At 42.9% G+C, this 20,516-nt stretch overlaps 1 protein-coding gene across 4 annotated transcripts in view; it reads right to left on the bottom strand.

Annotated features, from left to right (window-relative positions):
- Positions 1-20,516, bottom strand: part of cadm1b (cell adhesion molecule 1b) — a 274,258-nt gene that overhangs the window by 84,325 nt on the left and 169,417 nt on the right. For 3 of the 4 annotated variants that reach the window (XM_054742548.2, XM_054742550.2, XM_054742551.2), the window contains exon 2: positions 10,900-10,920. The exons of the other annotated variant lie outside the window; for it this stretch is intronic. In XM_054742548.2, the coding sequence (XP_054598523.1) occupies positions 10,900-10,920 (21 nt within the window). The remainder of the gene's footprint in view (positions 1-10,899; positions 10,921-20,516) is intronic. 4 annotated transcript variants of the gene reach the window in all.

Here is a 20,516-nt window from a genome sequence, read left to right as displayed (position 1 = left end):
CTCCAATAACTTTAAATTTTAGATGGAAAATATACAGAGAAAAATCTATAAAGACTTTTTCCTTTAGAAACCATACAGAAATAATAAATGACTCTGCATCCAATCTTAATTTTTACATGCTTCATTGTATGATTAGATTAGATGCCTATTTGGTTTATCTCAGTCTCATTTCTTTATTGTAATTGTTTTATTTTTGTATTATTTATCTTTTATAACTGTTGCATATTATCGTTTAAAGGGGCATTATGGAAGTTTGACAGCCAAAACGTATAGAAATAATAAATTTCTTCTTCATACATTCTCCTGCAATGCCCTGGTCCTGTAGAATGAGCCCTGGCATTGTTACTGTGATTGCCTGTTTTTCTGTAAAATCACAGAAAAAGAGAGATGCTCGGGTCGAGCAGGCTGCTTCATGCGCGTTCACGCTCAGCGTAGCCCGTAGCGTTTGCTATCCGTAGCTTTAGCAGCAGAGAGTGAGGTAGTGCCAACTCAGCGACTTTGTTGCTGTTCCTAACGCCTATGAACCTAGCTACATTTCTGAGGACGGTTAGCTACTTTCTTCTAGATAATTCCTGCAAATTAGCAACAAAATAGCCATTGAACGTTGTTTCAGCTGTCATCAACCATATAAATGTTACAGATACGAAAGATGTCATTGGTGCTTTAGCTCGCCTAGTTAAATGTCGGACTCTCGTGCTGGAGGCTTGGGTTCGATTTTGGATGTGCACATGGTTTATTTAGATTTTATTTTTTACATTAATGGTATATTTTTTACAGTAAGATGCCCACATTTTTATTTAAGACTCGCCAAACGGCATCGAATTCACAGATAAAAAAGATGTGGGTTCAACTTTCATTTTGGAACCTTTTTTCAAGCAAGGGAAGGGAATGATCTGAGAATGCAGGAGGACTGACCCATCTTAAACCTTTGTCGGCTGTGCTGAAGAGAAAGGTACAGAACCAAATTATTTAATTAATTAGCTGCACGCTCTCCTGTCCTCTGTCCTCCAGGCCACACACACACACACACACACACACACACACACACACACACACACACACACACACACACACACACACACACGGGACTGTCTCAGCTGTTATTTTCATTAAGGAGTGTGCACGTACAGCATGCACGCCTCGTGCATGAGCCTACTATTGAAGCTGCCATTACGCTTTTGGCCTGAGGGGGCAATCGCATAAGAATTCAAAACTCTGTTAAGTCCCTTTAAACGACCTGCCTTGTCATGTTTCATATCAACAAGTCACATCATATTCATGCTTAGTTTTCTTACACTATCCTTTATTGTCTAGAACTTAGCCTTCATTAGTTTGAAAAAACAAACATTGGGTTTTCCTTGAGGTCCTCCTTTCCTGTATCTAAGACAAGCCTGACCCTCCAACTCCTACCCGCATGAATACTTTAAAAGTGATTCATTGCAAACATTGTTTTGGAAAATGTATTCTCCTTATTTTACATGGTAGGATGTGTTATTGGGATTTTTTTTATGTTTGCAAACATAATTTTGGTAACCTCACAACCTTAGCACAAAAATGTGAGGAATCCTCTTGAGGGGGCCGCATTCTCCAGGTAGGAACACTGTTCATCCTACGTTTTATGTTAATCTCTTCCAGGGGCGTGTCTAGGGTGTGGCCTGGTGTAGCACATGCCACCCCGCTGAGCTCCAATTAACTTGACTTTACATTGTCCACAAAAGTCTTGGGGTTGGTGGTGGTAAAGCACCAAGTAGCTGCTTTCCAACTGGCACAAACCAGCTTGAAGAAGCCATGAAGAAGAATGAGTAGGAAAAATGGTCATGGGTCAAAGTGGAGCTCCCAAATTTACTGGAAATAAAAAATGAAAAGATTTTGTGAAGGATGATGCCCTAAACCTAACCCCATAAACCGTGTTGTCCGAAGTCCTGTTTGCTTTACCAGTGCTGCTCCAATGGGAGGGTTTACAGATGTAGGAATGTAACCCTTGTTGTGTATGTGGAGGAAAGCCTTGACCTCCTTCACCACACCAAAATGCTGCAATAGTGTCTTTGTTGGTTTATTTTTGGCTTGTTTTTGTGGTTTAAGCTCTTCATGGTTCCAGTGGCGTGTCCATGGGGTGGCCCATGGGCACCCATGAATATGCTTTTGCGTGTGTGGTGGTGGTGGATTCTTCTTCTTCTTCTTCTTGTAAGCAATCCTTGGTGCATTATCACCACAAACTGGAGTGCTGAACGTGACTCAAAATCCTATTTATGTTATTTAGAAAACATGTATAATAATAATGCGCACATGTTCTATAGACCTGGTGCCACCAACTGTTTTGGGACTTATAACCTCGAGCCTTTTATGGACAATTTAAAGTCAATTTAAATGAAACTCAGTGGGATTTCACCTGGGGTGACCAATTAGACTCCAAGAGCATGTGCCACCCCAGGTCACTCCCTGGACACACTCCTGCATGGTTTACTCAATCCTTGTACAGTTCAGCAATCTTAAGAGAGCTCATCTTAGATCTATGCTTTAACTTCCTGGTGGAATAAAACTATAAGTATTATATATTTTACCCCAAAAGATGCATCATTCTAACAACTAATAAATCTATTAGACTAACTTGACTAATCTGAACCTGTTAAATTAAAGGACACAAAACAGAGTATTAGCATTTATGTAGAACTGCAACAGAGGGTTAAAATGAACAACAGCTTGATGTGATGGATGTTAACTTGCTACAGGAAAGATCACCTGTAGCTGCTCTGACAGCAGAGCTGCAGTGGAAAAGGAGCTCCGCGGTTCGACAGATCCAAGGCTTAGTTTTAGGAATATTTTGGTTTGTTTGACTCAACTAACTTAAATATAAGTAGCTGTCATATTTTGCACGGGTAATGTTTAAAGTTAGCATGATAGCAGATATATGATGTTAGTTACCTAAATTGGTTTAGTGGGGAGACGTTGCATTTATTACTATCAGTTATTATCAGTATCGGATATTATGAGCATTGGCATATCAGATATTGGTAAAAAGCTATTTGCTAGTAGCTATATATTTAAATTAATCTTTAGATGAGCTAAATTAAGATAAAAGTGTTCATTAATCTACTAATTATGTTTATGCTCACATGAAAATTTAATAAAATCACAAAATGTTAAAATATTTGAAGGTTGTTGAACAAATAAAGCCTTTAGAGTCTTGAAATGCATTAGACTGAAGTGATATGATTTGAATTCCTCTGTAGAAGTAATAAATGCAGCAGAAGATGAGGCAGAAAGCAATATGAAAAGTTTTGATGTCTATTTTATTTCATGGCAGTAATAAATCTGGCAGTCAAACCGGCAGCAGAGCAGCCTCAAAGCAAGGTTACCCCGCTCGCAATCTGCTGGGCTGAGAGAAAGGGAACGGAAAAGATAAATTCTCCATAAGGTTTAGCAGCCCCAAGCAAGGTTGGTCCCCCTCCAATATCCCGGCAAAGGCTCATCTAAAATTCAAAACACACATAAATAACATCGCTGTGATTAGCAATCCCATCAAAGTGAAAACAAGCCACTTTGTGGAACGTGGAGGGTTTTCGCAATTGAAGTAAACATTTTCAATTGCCCCGGCATCCTGGTCATGATTGGGTGCAAATGAGGAGAGGCAGTCATTAATTCTGGGTGGTGGGTGGGCATGGAGGGGGGAGTGGGCAGAGGCATAGCACAGATGACTGGCTGATAAATTCACGCTCATTCCAGCAGCTGTCTGGGAGAGTAAAGTGCCCGTATCTCTACACATGGCTGCCCTCCTGTTCCTGCATCACAACATACTGAATGAAACAGTCTGAGGAAAATACAGACCTTCAAAAGTCTGTGCTCCCTCTGAGGGGATGTACAAGCTGGCATGTAGTGTCTGGCATGGAGGCTCCCCCACCACCACCACCACCGAATTTAACAAAAGTTGATGAAATCAGGAAACATTAGTGGACCGGCTCCTCCATCAGAAATTCAGAGACTGTTACCTTTTGAACCAAGTTGGTGCCTTCTTTGAACTTTTCTCTCTTGTTTTCACTTCAAACGACATGAAAGGGGCAGCAAAACGCAGGACCGACAGCCCCCCCGCTTCCCTCCCGTGTGTCACGGCTGTCTGCTGCAGCAGTTCTTTCAACCAACAACCAGACCGTCGTTAACAATAAAAGTTTCCTCCTCTTCCTCTCGGATCCTGTCTTTTCTCTCATTACCCTTCTTAGTCATTAAAGCCTGATCCTCATGATGAAATGCTGTTTTAAGGATGTTCACAAGTAAGAAGGGTATAATTAGCACTGTGTCATTTCTCCCAGACCCTTTGTTTGAGAAGCTTTCAAAAATATCAGATAGCCCCTATTTTAACTAAAATGTAACTATCTCTGATGCTCGGTGTCCCTTTAAATAATAATGTTGCAACATAACAAAAAATGAAAAAATATGGATACAGTGATCCCTCGCTACTTCGCGGTTCGTTTATCGCAGATTCACGACTTTGCGGATTTTTTCTTTGGAGCCTTATTCAAGGGAAATTCGCAGATTTGCGGTATTTTTCACCGATTCGCGGTATTTTTCTACGCGAAATATTAAGAAATTGCTGTTTTTTTCGTCAATTTCATCATAAAATGCACTTTTTGTAATAAAACTATAAAAAAAACAAGTAAAAAAAATTTTTTCTTGAGTTTTACTCACAAAAAGAGAATGTGATCATATGATGATTCAATATAGTGCTGCGATGGACAGAAGACGGAAGCTGCCGGGCTCTGAGGGTGTGGTGATTGGACACCAGCTGGTCCTCGTTATGGATAATGAGGCCAGGGAGGATAAAAGGGTGGCAGGTCTAATGAGATGTGCGAGTGGTCGACCTGTCATTGTGGCATCGGACTTTGGGGGGTGGGGTCGTTCGCAGTCGGTTAGGGCTGCCGGCGACGAAGACATTTAAACAGGCATGCAGCATTCCAGTGTTAGGAGGGAAGGCTGGTTGCCTTCTTTAGGCAGCGAGGGCTGGGCATAGTGGATGCCGAGACCACGCCGATATCTGCCGCTATGGACTCAGGCAGTTGGACTCATGTTGTGGACGTACCGCCGTCCTCGCAAGCTGCACACCGGGGCGCTGGACGGCGTTGGAAGCTCAGACCCCGGGGAGGGGGGTCACCGCATCTGAGACAGCTAAGTACCGCTGCTTGTGTGGCTCATCCTGGAAAGCTGGTTTTATGAGAGCGGGCTTGGGCCATAGTGTTTTATTATTGTGTCTTATTGTTGATCATGTAATAAAGTGTATCGTTTTATAAGTCGTTGCCTACTGGTGGTGCTTTCAGGTTCTGTCTGGAGGGCAAGATATTCGGCCCGTGCGGCCCACTGCAACTTACATTACAGTACTGTACTGTAAATATGGTGTCCCTGCTTCGCGGATTTTCACCTATTGCGGCCAGGTCTGGAACGCATCTACCGCGATAAACGAGGGATCACTGTATTTATGGACTGAAACATTACATTTGTTTCTGATGTGAATGAATTTATCATCATATCGTATTTGACTGCCATCTTTTTACCAGTAATTTTAAAAGTGCCTCATTATAGGACTGGAATTGGTGTATTAAAAATGCAGTTCAAAAATATGATGGAACCTTTGTGTAGCAGCACAAAAACACTCAAAGTTATTTTCTACATGAAAACATATCCAAGTTTAGCATTCTGCCATGTTTAATGATGAAATCAGTTCAAGTGTAGAAAATGGTTAAAATATTTCCAACTGGTGTTTATCTTTAAAAATAGTCCGAGTGAGTTTGAGAGTAGCTAAGGAGCATGTTGAAAGGAAAAATTAGAGGGTTTGTGTCCCTCTGAAGCTCAAAATCAGAGGAAGAGTGAAACGAGCCATTACCCAAGGAGGTATTTGGTCCAAGTATCCTATTGAGCTGTATGTTAGGAATAGTCCGGAAATACTTATCCACAATATAGAGCTCAGATTTAAATCTCATCAGCAACACTTGTTTACAGCTATCTTCCATGATGTATAATTTCTGGACCAATGTTTCTCACAGCAGAGAAGCAAAGCTTGGTAATATTTTTATTTATGGCATCAGACTTTTCTGGACGAAATAAACTCAGTTGGTGACAGTTCAAGTATGACCAGATGGGTTATATTTTATGATGTAAACAACGTGAAGTTTGACTAATCTCACCTAGGGCTGCCCAATGAGGTGGTTAGCATTGTTTCCTTACACAAAATCTCAGTTTGTGTGGAGTTTATGAAGCAGAGTACAACCGTGGCCTGAAGTTGGGAGACTGACACAAATAAAATAAATGAACATTATTTTTCGTGATTCTTAACCAGTGGTTCCCAACCTGGGGTCACAAGATTGAATGGGGCTTCTCACAACATTGTCTGTGCTGAGGTTGTCAGGTTATAAAGATTATATTTGTAAAAATTACATTTCTAAAATCCCATCAACACACCCATCAGTATAATCAAAAGTCTGTATAGGAGTTACAACACCGTATGTCTTTGTGGGTAGGCAATAAAGTTGGAGGGGTCCTGGCTTGTTTTCGACACAGTCGAGGGGGTCCTTATGGAAAAGGGTTGGGAACCACTGCTCTTAACAACATTCTAACATTGTATAGCTATAAATATGTTATGGAGATTAAAAAATGAGGTGGTTGTCTCGCATTTGTCTAAAAATCTCTGCCAATAAAGTTTCAGACCGAAACCTATTGAACCATTTGGTTGTTGGAATGGCCAAACCGCATCACTTCCCTGTGTTCTCCACTCATTACGTACTCACGTATTTAGCAACAGAGCACCACTGGTGTGAGAGGTTCATGGCTCAATATTATCAGAGAAGAAGCAGCTGAATGCTACCACTCACCTTTAGGACAAACTACCAGAGTCCCAAAAAACATCATTAGAAGTCACGGACAACAAAAGGGGTTTGGATCTAGAAAACAGCAACTAGTGTTTAGCACTATCTCGTTTCCTCTTGAAATGTGGGTATCCGGTATCAGCAGAAGCGTCTCGGGAAGACGCCCAAAGGGAGAGTTGAGTGTTCTGTAAATCTTCTACGGCAGCTTTATAAGGGTTTTGGGAAGACAGCAAAACCTCTGACAGTTTATATTTGTGTCATACTCCGGACTTGAGGCTACGGCTGTTGGATCCACTAGGAGTTATTTATTGGTGCTAAAGGCAAGGACACGACTTGAATTCTCCTTTAGGCTATTATACTCTTTTGACAATTAAAGAAGAAATACTTTAGAGTACAAAAGAGTCCCTGATCTACTTCTGCCCTGATTGGTAAATTTTTGCTATTAAATTAATTAGAAACTAGAACAAAAAAAAAAAACTCCTGAGATCTCCAGGGGGTGATCACAAGTTCTGACTGCTTCAAGGACTCAAGTCACAACAAAGAAGTTTAAAATGTCTCAAACCAGACCACTGTCCTCCCATAGTCCCAATTTGTGCAACTGAACAGGGAAAAGTGTAAAACATCTTAGGAGGAAGGTCCAACATCCTATGAATCAATCAGACAGTTTTTAGCTGCAGTGAATTAATGAAGGGTTTCCTCCAACGCTATTTGTTACTCGATTTATTGGGAATCATAATAAAATGTTCCATTCCTTTTGTATTTACATGGAACTCTAGGGATGCTCAATATTACTGGTCTACCATTAATGGAATAAAAATTATATTTCTAAAATCCCAACAACACACCCATCAGTATAATCAAAAGTCTGTATAGGAGTTACAACACCGTAATTTAAAGGGACTTTACGGAGTTTAGAATTTTTATGCTCGCGATTGCCCCCTCAGGCCAAAAGCGTAACGGCAGCTTCAATAGGAGGCTCGTGCACGAGGCGCGCATGCTGTACGTGCACACTCCTTAACGAAAATAACAGCTGAGACAGTCCCGTGTGTGTGTGTGTGTGTGTGTGTGTGTGTGTGTGTGTGTGTGTGTGGCCCGGAGGACAGCGTACAGGAGAATGCACAGCTAATTAATTAAATAATTTGGTTCTGTAACTTTCTCTTCAGCACAGCCGACAAAGGTTTATGATGGGTCAGTCTGTCAGCTTCACAGAGCTTCCCTTCCTTGAAAAATTGTTCCAAAATGAAAGATGAACCCACATCTTTTGTATCCGAGAGTTCAATGCCGTTCGGCGAGTCTCAAATAAAAATTTGGGCATCTTACTGTAAAAAAATATACCATTAATATAAAAGAAACTCTGAATAAACTATGTTATCGAACCCAGGTCTTCTGCACGGGAGTCCGACATCTTACTAGGTGAGCTAAAGTGCCAGTGGCGACCATTGTATCTGTGACTTTTATATCCTTGATGACAGCTGAAACGGAGTGAAAATGGCTATTTTGTTGCTAATTTGCAAGGAATATCTAGAAGAAAGTTCTACAGAAAGTAGCTAAGGGTCCTCAGAAATGTAGCTAGCTTTGTCACTAGGCGTTAGGAACAGCAACAACGTGGCAATGCCTCTCTCTCTGCTGCTGAAGCTACGGATAGCAAATGCTACGGTCTATGGCTGAGCGTGAACGCGCATGAAGCAGCCTGCTCGACCCAAGCAGCTCTGTTTTTCTGTGATTTTACAGAAAAACAGGCAATCACAGTAAAAATGCCAGGGCTCATTCTACAGGACCAGGGCATTGCAGGAGAATGTATGAAGAAGAAATTTATTATTTCTATACATGTTTTGGCTGTAAAACTTCCATAATGCCCCTTTAATATCAGAAAATATGAGTATTGCTTTTCAGTCTTCTGATGACTACATACCATACACATAAAAAAACATCAAAATCTTCCCTACTTCTTGCTCTCAAGATGTCAAAATACGACAGACCTGAGATAAAGTTTTTGAGATATTTTAGTTTATTTGGCAAAACTTGAAAAGTAGAAATTTTCTCTGCAGTGAAAAACGACTGGAACAAAAACAAGAATCTTCACCTGAGGCTTGCATTTCTCACCTGAACATCTTTACAAATGTTTTATCACCATAGTTGTAAATTACAGAAAAAGGTCTTCTTCAGAGCTAGCTGCTGTTGGCAGCATCAACAGCAGCTAGCTCTGAAGAAGATCGCAGTAGTGGTGAAAACTTTAGCAAAAAAGAAAAACACAACTCTTTTCTGTGTTAATAAAAAGAACCAAGAAGTTGGGCAAAACACACAGAATTAACGCACAAAACAAACAATCAATGATGAACAAGAGTCTGCTTCTAGACCTGTAGAAGGAGAAAGAAAAGGGGCACACAGCAATACAACAGGAGCAAGCTATCACTGCGTCAACCTAATGAGGACATATAAAATAAACATTGTTTTACTGAACAATTGCGATAATAAATCACAGCGCATTTAGTGCCAACCACAGCCGACATGTGTTGAATGTGCCCAAGTCCATACTTATGAGAGCACCACGTGAGCACCTGTGTGTGTACCCACGCTTATATATGTAAGGTTTCTCTATAGGAGCGTCCAATAGAGAGTGTGAGGAGCCACAGATCTGCCCCCCAAAGATGCGCAGGAGATGGAAGGAGCTCCAAGTCTCAGGGCTCTCCCTTGCCCTGCCTCCAACACTTCAGCAGGAATCCCAACACCAAAACGTCTGTTTTTCTCCCCAGAAGAAGCTACAATGATGTTCTGCTGAGCTGTGGTGGCCTCATGGTGGGGGCCAGCGGCTTGAACACTGTTGCTAACCACATTCTCCCTCTCCTGATAATGACATTTTACTCTCTTTTACATTGAATGTGCTACTACTAGTTTACCTGTTTAGTGTGTGTGTGTGTGTGTGTGTGTGTGTGTGTGTGTGTGTGTGTGTGTGTGTGTGTGTGTGTGTGTGTGTGTGTGTGTACTCTGCCTTCTCGATCCCCAGTGAGTCGTGGTGGATGGCTGCTTATACTGAGCCAGGATCCTCTGGAGGTTTCTTCCTGTTAAAAGGGAGTTTTCCTCTCCACTGTCACTACATGCTTGCTTAGTATGAGGATTGCTGTAGACGCAGACACCAGTCAGTGACTTGATGCAACCTGCTGGGTTCCTTACATAGGATACTTTTTTCTGATTGGCTTAATGAACCGACCTGAGTTGGAATGTTTACTATGTGAAGTCTTGAGACGACTCTTGTCGTGGTTTTGCGCTGTATAAATAAACTTGAATTGATCAATAAATAGCATAAATAATGTATTCCACAAAAAGATGTTAATAATTTTTTATTTTTACACACAGGCAAGTTTTAAATGGGAGACGGCCCTTTAGCATAACAAAAGTAAAACTTTTAGACTGACGAACAGCTGAGAAGTTATGGGAAATGTTATCTTATTTTGAATAAAGAATGAAGCAGGAGCTTTGGAAGACTAAATGTCTCTGAATCTAATTTAAAACTAAAGAGACCATTAGCATTACTTACACTCAGAAAGATAGAGGCATCTAAGATCAGCTTCCATAAAATGGGGACATACTAACGTTTGTGTCATGATTGCTCCTTTTTAATGCAGAAAAGAAAAAAATAATAATTAATTAATTAAATCTGACGAGGGCATGGGAGAGCATACTGGTTTAGCTCAGTGGCTGAGAATTCCAACAAACACATGGTTTAATCCTATAATTACACTTTTGTTCCTATACTGTTTGGTAAGAAAGTCTAAAACTTGAATGAGATTAGCAAACCATCTGTTTTTGAAGCAGAAACACAATCGAGGACCAATTAAAAGGACTCCTAGTGGATTAGAGATCTGCCTTTACAAGTTGTGAAATGTTGATTATGACACCAAATGAAAATAGGAGATGAGCGTTTGGAGCTCATGGGATTCTAACGCGACTTGTGCCACGTTAATGTGAAGAGACAAACAGACTCAGGCAGACAGGCAATCACTAGACACAGATGCAAAGAAGCAGGCGCTTCCAAACGAACAGCAGGCAGTACCTGTCACGATTTCAGCAGCTCCTGTTGCAGCGAGGATGAGAGCAGAAGAGAGAGAGAGAGAGAAAAAAGAGTGTAAGCAGACAGGAAACACGCTTAGAGCCATATTACATTGGTAACAATACACTTCTTCACATTCACCAAAAAGGCACGCTGAAAACCATCAAATTCCAGCCCCATATTAAATTTGTGAAATTTCCCACCAATTAAGTACACAAAAGCTGTCATACTAAGCCTCTGCCGCTGTGATTTTACCATCATGAGGCTCTTTTCTAAAGAAAATTGCCTCAAAATGAAGGAATGGAAGGAATATGAGGTCTTTGATTTCTCCACCCCTTCCTCATGGTCCTGATTGAGATTCCAGCAATCACCACTGTGGAGTAGCCACAGGCTGGAGACTCTCCCCCGGGACCGTCGGTGTATCCTGGAGAGGAGAGAGCACCCGTCCGGAACGGTGCCCACCCAAACTGGCATCTCGCGGGGCATGAAAGACTGGCGTGTTCCCAGGTCCCTGCAGCATTGCTCAGGGCTCTGTATCCTCCGGAGAGCCTCCATCACTCATTGTCTGCCATTCATAAAGAACAGTCCTCCGAGCCACCCGCACACATGTATCCCTCCTTTCCTCCTGCCTTCTGCTGCTCATCTACATTTTTTAAGTTTCACACACACACACACACCGTATTTTATGATATTGACATTTCACACTGATGTTGGGGCTTCTTTACTTAAACTGTGAGCAACGAGCACCTCGGTGTAAGGCACACACAGTATGTTGAAGCGACTGCTTGTCTCACTTGTCACTGCCAGTGTAATAAGAGTGTAAGGTATGACACATGTCCTTGTTAGGCTCCTTTGTGGATTTTCAGCATGTCGACAATTCCCTCCGGACTGTAAGTGAAAAATCTCACACAACGGGAAAATAAATCTGAACATGGTCCGGGAGTCTGCTGCGGTGCCTCAGCGTATGAAGCTTTCCCCTTTCTTCTCTCACCCAAAGTGTGTCAAAAACGTGTGTTTATTATATAATAATCCAACACTATACGGCTTTTGGAGAAAGCTGATGGTCCGACTTGGGCTTCGATGAGTGCTCCAGTCCATCCAGCCGTCAGGACAGCCCATAATGAGGTTTTTGAGCTGCTTTAATTGCCAGATAATTATAATGTTGTAGCAACATTATGTAAATGACTTACTATCATCTTGTATGTGCAGTCTATCTGCCCTCGTTTTATGTTACGCTGTCAGAAGGATAACCCAGAAAAATGTATCACCCAGGCACCAGGACACCTCATTGTTTTAATCTTGTCAACAGAGACCTATATCTAAACACGGGGACACGAGGAAGAGAGTGGTGACACCATCCCTAACCCCTCAGTATGATCCACTTCCTGCTGGTGGCCTCTGAAGGGGCTATAAATAGCGTGGCGGTGGCGGTGTCGGGCCATGCCCCCCTTCCCTCCTCTGTACCTGCAGCACATTAGGTAGAAGTTATGAGGTGCCAGCTCGCCTGTGATTAGATGTCATGGCTGTCGCTCTGCTTAGACAGTACTGACAGACAGATTTCTAGGGAAACGAGCGTGATGGCATTCGAGCGATTGCACCCATTGCACCAATCTGTCAATCACATGGAATGAAGGCAGGCATGCCAACCCGTCCTCCAAATGATGTCTGTCCTTGTCTCCTCACCTCTTCTCCTTCTCATCCAGATATCAGCCTCCTGCTTATCATCCTCTGCACAATGAGGGAAATGGAGCCGCTCTCCACCAACGGTTGTGTCACATTACCTGCTGGAAACTGGCTCGTTGTGAGCATTCGAAAGGCCGGATTCTTGGCATTCTGGGATCTCTGCTCAACCCATTGCCACACAAATGAGTACATAACAATGTGCAGGTTTTCTCAGTCACCGAGGCAGGCTAAGATCTCCGGAGACAAGATGTCTGTGCAGTTAGTGCAGCTTCACTCTCTTCATCGCTACTGCTGAGTAAAAGCAGTGGGGTAACACTAATGAGGCAACATTTCTTCTTAGTACTAGAGTGATGCCTTTGAATTAACTCTCCCTCTTTCAGGTAAAGCATTCCCTAGCTTATTTATGCTCATGATCTGCAGCGTGTTGCATGTCAGCCTGGCGTGTGATTGCACTGCGTAAGAGGACACAACAGAACGGGATGCTGGAGCTCTGTGTTGATCCCCATAGAGACGCCCACACTGGTTACTTTCAAAACCATGTTTATGTATGTGTTTGGAGAAATGTAGTCTTACTGTGGGCATCCTACTGTGTTTTCATTTAATTAGAGGGGTTCAGAGGTGGGCTTTAAACTTTTTTTTCCTTCAATCGGATGGTGATGTGAGCTCCTGCAGCGTGGACCCAATAAACACAAGCAACTTTTGAGGTCAGAGCGGTTTCACAAAAGAAACAAATCAAAGAGTATCAGCTTTGCCCGGAAAACGGAAAAGAAATGTGTCCTAAGATCTTGTGCTACTCACACTTTGTTGTCAGAGGTAATCATATTCAAATTCATATGAAACGGTTCTCTTTCGGGTCTGCAGTAGAAATCGCTTCCATTTCAGCTTGTACTTCAAAGTTTTTATCTTGTGACCAAACTCATTGCAACCGAAACTACATCTGCTTTTCAAAATTTCAAAGGTATCTGAAAATAATCTAAAATCTTTATATTTACTGTCTATCTTTAACATCCATCCTTTTTCTTCACCTTTTCAAGGTATTATTGCAGAGGTAACAGGTCCTCAAGGGAACCCCAGAGTTCCCCCTCTCCAGCTCCTGCTCAGGGATCCCAAGGCCAGGATAGACAATTTCTTCAGCAACTTCTGGGTCTGCCCCAGGTTCTGCTCCCAGTGAAAGATGCCAGGAAAATGACCAGAGCCATCTAAATCAGGTGTCTGAACCACCTACGCAGACTCATTATTGATGAGAACCAATGGATCTTTTTGAGGTCTTCCAGATTAATACTCTCATCACCTCATCTCTAAGGTTGAGCCCAGTCAACCTACAGAGGAAGGTAATTTCGGCTGCTCTCTTGTAGAATTATATTCATATTATGGCAATAGGTGATACTTTACTACTTCATGTAGACGGACCATTTATCGTTACAGTCCAGAACAACACCGTCCAACCTGTAGATGAAGCTACAATGTCTCACTCTAATACTACATCATTACCACGACTTTTGATTTCGTCCACTTGAGACAAAGGCTTAAGCCGGATGTACAGTGTACACTTTTTGTACCGTTTCGTACCAATTTTCCTCTTGTGAAAGAATCTTTGAGGTCGGGGTAAGTTTTGCGTCGTGTGGTATACAGCGGGTTGCAAGAAGCAATTCACACCTCACGACCAGCCCCTGATCAGCAATCGTGCGGTTGAACAAATATCAAACATGTTTAAAATTTTGCTTGTCCCTTCTGGGGGTATTCAGTTCAATTCAATTCAATTCAATTCAAAGATACTTTATTAATCCCAGAGGGAAATTAGAGTTGCTGAAGCAGCGCTCCGTCCCAAAAGTACCAGAAATGCCCTAAGAATTTTTTACTCCCTTTTGTTTTCCTGTAACCTCTGCATGTCCTTCTACGGCAAGCACGAAGAACCACAAACATCAATACCAAAGTTTGTACTTGGGGGGGGGGGGGACATCAATAACTACACAACAGTCTCCGGGTTTTCGGACTGAAAAGTTCGACTTGCTTTGCTACTACTGTTTCAGCATATTTTTAACTCAACATTTTACTGCCACACACACAGTGTTAGCAGTCAGGTCACATCTGAACATTGGGTCATACAGTGTGAGAACATGTCTTGTGACCTTTGCAAGGAAGTCGTACAGTTAGAGATGGAGCCGAATGCTATGAGTAAAAAGTCAGACAATATACGCCCAACTTTAGCTGAAGCACCAAAGGAAGCTGATTGAACCACATCATCTGCAAACAATAGAGCTGAGAACATGGAGTTCCTAAACCAGACACCTTTCTCTCCATGAATACACCTTGAGATCCTGTTCCATGAACCCCAGCAATAAGGTCAGAGACAAGAGTCAGACCTGGTGGAGTCCACCCTGCACCAGCTTGACTTGTACCCCTTGTATACCATATTCCTGAAGCATTCCTTAGAGAATACCTTGAAGAAGAAGGTAATAAGCCATCCACAGGTTCACTATACAAATATAGGTCAAAGATCATGTTCTGGGTACTTCAGAAAGTAAATTCAAATTAAATTCAAATTCAAATTCAAAAAAACTTTAATCATCCCCGAGGGGCAATTGTTTCAGTACAGAAGAATTGGTACTGTGGTCATTCGCAACAAGAGTCGCGCTACCGTTAATTAGATGAAAAGGGGATCACATGAGGATAAATTGGGGGAGGGAAAAAAGGCATACCAGAGTTACTCCCGGCAGGGCGTAGCTTTACTATGCACAAAAAAAAAAAAGCCTCAAACATATAAGCACGAACATCAACAATTCACAACATGAGACACCGAGAGGAAGGTGCGGGGGGGGGGGGGGGGGGGAATCCTGTTTCCCCAGCGAGAGCAGCCCTGTGGCGCTCAGCCACTGTAGCCACAGGTGGGAGGGGGATCTTGGGAGGAGCGCAGTGCACATTGACACCTGCAGGTTGATGACCTCGCCAGGCTGAGGTCCACCAATCCGAAGGCGCGGGGGGGGGGGGGGGGGGGGGGGGGTAGGTCGGGTTTTCACAGCATCTGTCTGCATTCCTTCGTGGGGGTTTGTTGTTGGCATTCACAAGGCTGCCATGGCGTCAGATTCGGATAACAAGACTTTGTTTGGGTCAGGCAGAGATAATTTTCCTCTCTGCCTTGAAGTCTGTAACTGATCATTCAAGTCCTCCAGTGAAGCCAATTCAGGTTTTAAACATCTCCACACCATCCAGTGACCCTCTCCGAGATGACATCCATTTTGCGCACTAATACCGGTATCGCAGCTAGAACATTGTCCAGCTTACGATTCACCTCGAGTAACGTCCCAGTCTGTGAGGTCTCCACACGGACGGTGCTTTCCGTGGGTGCGGGTCGCCCTCCAATCGCTCCAGTCTTCCCAAATTTCCAGAAAACCAGATATCCTCCCACTCCAATCAGAAGAAATCCAGTGATAATCAGGCCAAATATCCACACATCTTCGACATCCTCAATGGACAACTGAGAGAGGCATACGATCTTCCACTCCCTCCAGGAATCGAGCATATATCCCGCTGTGTGTGTCCCTTGCGGGCAAGTGGGAGCCCCCTCCTTTGTTCTCATCATAGAAAAAATCTTGTCAATCGCGTTGAATGACCAATTAATTAAATCCATTCTAAAAAAATTGGGTTTTTCAGCAGAAATGCAGAGAAGTGCTCTGTGGGCAGACAGGACAAAGAGCCTTGGGGAAAAAAGATAAGGGAGCAAAAGCAGAAGAGTCTGTACTCTGCGAGTGCCGGAAGAAGAGCCACATTCCAATTGAACCTACTTACCAGAGTTCAGTTCATTATGCCAATTAGTCAAAGGTGTGAGGCACTTGTTTAATCAATACAGTCGCTGTGGTCTCTAGTAGGAATAATGCCTTGCAAGTCATACTTCAGGGAAATAAATAAAGCTCAGATGCACCTGTTTCAGTAACTAGCAGAATGCCACATCAGAGGAGAGCTGAACATGGCAGGATTTGGAGTCTTATTTCCTGGTATTTATACATCTCGCCTTGAAATGGATGACGGCAATGTGACTCTACCACTGACTCAATTTACTTTACAACACTGATCATTTATCTCCACAAATAACACAAGCCTGGAGGAGTTCTGCTGTTTGGTGGAGTTGCTAATGCTAACGGCTTGTACTAGCCAAGACATTCTTGGTTGTTTCCTGGATGCTAAACCAACAGCCTCTTCTGTCTTAAGTCAAGATGGGTGAGTCCATGAATGTTAAGTTACAGTGTGACGTAGATCTATACAGATTTTCTAATCCTAGAGTTTCACCGTCTATTTTCTATCAGAAGCTAATGCAGGAGATATGTGTAGGAGACTATTTTTATGTTCAGCCTGCATGAAAAACTCAGTGACTGATTATGATCAGAAATAACGATTAAAAATGGTTTTGCAGGGTTCCACACCTTTAAAAGTTTCCTATGCAGCTGATTGAATTGAGTTACTGACTTGTGTTAAAGACTTTTCAGCAATCCTCCTGCTAAGCAAGCATGTAGCGACAGTAGAGAGTAAAACTCCTCTTTAACAGAACCCCTCATAAACCCCTCAGGTCTGCTTCACTGTTCAACAACTTATTACCCAGCCTTTCTATAATCATGCATGCTAATAAAAAGGTATTTGTGCATGACTTTGTCTTACTAATAAAACATTACAGGTTTTACAATAAAATTTCAAGCATTTGTTATAAAAAGATGACAATACTTCTTCCAACAATGAAAAGCTACTCAGCTGAATGTACTGAGGTTAGGGTTAGAGTTGAAATAAAAACTAATTCTTGTAACCATGACCCAGATGGATCCTAATGAGTCCAACCAGCCAATAAGAAATCAGAAAACATTAAACTGTGAACACAAATGGGAATATTCAGATTAATTCTCCCCAGAGTCGACTGAGACATAATAATCAGGTAGGCTTACAGGAAATGCAAAGCATGTTTCTGCTCGATAAACTGTAACAAAAAGGAGATTTCGCAAATGTCCCCACAGAGGTGGATAATTACTCCCCGTTAATGTGGTATTCTTTGTTCCAGCCCAATCTCTGGCTTGAACGAGCATACAAAAAAAAAAAAAAAGGAAACAAGCAGGTGACACATGCACCTGAGGAGAGACTCGACAATGCGAGATTAAGGTAAAATCCTTCAAACATGCTGGCGGATTACAAATATTGAATTTCCTCTTTAAAGAAATGCCACAAGCATCTGTAGCTACAAAAAGATGCAAGAGGATGTTTTGAATTAAAGGCTAGAGCTAACATAGGTCAGCTTTCAGAAGAGGTTTTTGAACGTAACAAAAGATGTGCAAATGTATTTGGTTTCGGTCTGTCATTCGCGGCACACGTGAAAATGTCTGCAGTTAAAAAAGAGAAAGAAAAACAACAACCATTCACTTTAATGGCAACTCTGCCACAGCTAAGGCGGGTATTCATCTTTTCCAGTTGTGTCAAGTGAAAAGCCAGCTTTAACAGGTTTCTTACAGCGATAGATGCCCGACTGCTGTTCCACACACGACAGGCGCCGAGCTCTCCCTGTTTTACAAACAAACAGCGAAAATACAAGTGAAATGATGGAAAAAAAGCTGCGTTTGATTCTCGGTTACACACCTAGCACAAAGTAATGTGATGAAGCAACTCGGTTCTGCTAAACAGGATGTCTTGATTCAACATTAAACGAGGCAGGAAGAGCGTTAAAGTGACACACAATTAAGTTGCGCTGATTGTGACGAATGCTGCAACAATAAAGGTCCATAAATTACCAAGTGACTCTGCTTTTTTGATGGGAAGTACACTGATGTTCCTCCTCCAACCAGGCTCAATAATCCACTCTGTCATGTTAACAAGACGGGCTGAAGGAGCACAGACTAAAGTGCAGCAGCGGCAGAGATCCCTGCCTGAAGCCGAGGCAAAGCTTAACCTCTGGCAAAGCGACACAACCCGTCCCATTCAGATCGACTATTCTGGGTGACGCTGCAACTTTTTATGCTCCTCCTTTCAGGAGACGCGGTAGAAATCCTCCTTTTATATATATTTTGTTTCTTAACTTTGACCTCGGTTGTGTAAAAAGAAAGTTTTTGGAGGGAGCGCCTCTGTTCGTTGCCACAGGAGAGGAGCCTATGCTCTGATTCAGCCGGGGGATCAAAAACGCTCGCACGGTGTTTCGAATCAAAGCCTCCAAAGAGTCTCGAGGGAGGCATCTTTTCTATTCTGGTAAAACTCTTAACACTCCATCTATATCGTGTCTTGCTGGAGAGGCTTGCTAGAGCGAAGCTCAGGAGTGTGAACGTGTGCTTTCAAACGTCTGCCAGCATCTCTGCTTACTCACAGGAATGTGTGCACCGTGTGTGTTTGTGTGGGGTAATTAGGACATTAGGAGATGCTTCTGACAGGCTTGTCATCGCCACAGCCTGCACGGCGGAGAGGAGGTGGTCAGCTGGGCAAGTGTGGGTCCAGCAGGGTCAAGAGACAGCTGCTGCACCAACCACTCGCTGTCTGGAAGCTCTCAGAGAACATTAAAGCGCCGCAGCATCAGCCAAGTCGCTCCCTTGTTTCTAGAAATCACAAAGCCTCTCCACAAGGACTCATTTGTGCTGCCGCTATCTTGAATCGTCAGAGCACGAGCAGATGGCTGCAGGTAAAGACCAAAATAAAGACTCGTTTTTGAGGTAAATTAGTGGATTTGTAAAGCAAATGTCTTTGTTTCGTGATGATAAATCTGTGATCGCACACCTCCCATGTATTTGTCCTCAGCAGGAGAGAGGCTCTATTATTACAATATGAGACACATTAAGTACACCCCCCAGGGCTGATGACCTTGGTAATGGCGTGCCATTAATTGTATAGATGGATTATTAGCTTCACAACAACAACGCGGCTTCTTTCCAGCCCAACTCCCCCAAACACCTGTGCCCATTCTCCGGCTCCCCCGCTCACACGCTCGTAATCACTTCCATCGGCTCAAAATGTTAACTGCATCCTGGGACGCTAAACACATCTATTTGTTTGCAGTTGTAATGTCTTTTGTGCGCCTCAATCAGGCACCTGTCAGACACACACCTGCTACCTGAGAGCTAAGAGTGGGAAGGCCTTTTGTTTCCTCACAGAGTTTATAATCAGCGCGTTGTTTCCAATCTTCTGCCGTCATTTTTCAATTTCCCATTTCCCTTTTCTCAGTCAAATCACTGCGATCAATCAGGTGCGTTTGAGAGTGGGGGAAGTTCCTTGATGGAACCATCTCCAGCCCCAGGCCTCATTAGTCAGAGACTGCAGGAGGAAGTGTGTGTGCTGCACAAGACACGTGTGGACGTGTGTGTGTGTGATAAAAATGAATTCTGGAAGAGTGCGTCTGTCAATACGAGCCCATTTAGCGTTTCCTATTCCGTCAAAATGATGCACGGCAGACATTACGCTCTCTATTTGAGTCCTTCTAAATGGACACTCAGCCTCGTCAGTTCTATTATATCTTTTTGCTCTTCCCCTCCTCTGTGCTTACTGATGTCGTTGCAGAAGATGACCCGTGATGTCTCTGGATAATTCCTGCGTAACCATGACAACATCTTCTCGGTGTCAGCAGCGAAAACACCTCAGGAGGGAGTGCGGCCGACTGACGCGGACGTCGATACGAATCAAACCATAACAGCTGCACAGGCACAAGCCATATTGATCAACGTGACGAGAGGAGCTCGAAGTGCGTCGACAACCTGGAAGGGAGTCGACTGAGTCGTTTTGATAGTGCTGAATGCCCCATCGCAACCGAAGCAGGCCGCGGAATCCTCGGTTAACATTCACGAGGCGAAATTAGGCAACAAACGCAAACAGTGAATAAAGGGTGAGCCAACACAACGAGCCGTGGTTCCTTTTGCCGACGTGGCAATATGCTCGATGTTTCTCTGAGTGTATTGATTATAAAAGGGATCGGTTTGAAGTGGCCAGAC

Source organism: Nothobranchius furzeri, chromosome 13 (assembly GCF_043380555.1).
Source record: "Nothobranchius furzeri strain GRZ-AD chromosome 13, NfurGRZ-RIMD1, whole genome shotgun sequence".
NCBI lineage: Eukaryota > Metazoa > Chordata > Actinopteri > Cyprinodontiformes > Nothobranchiidae > Nothobranchius > Nothobranchius furzeri.
Note: the sequence above shows the minus strand (reverse complement) of the source record. Positions and strands in the feature narration are given on the sequence as shown.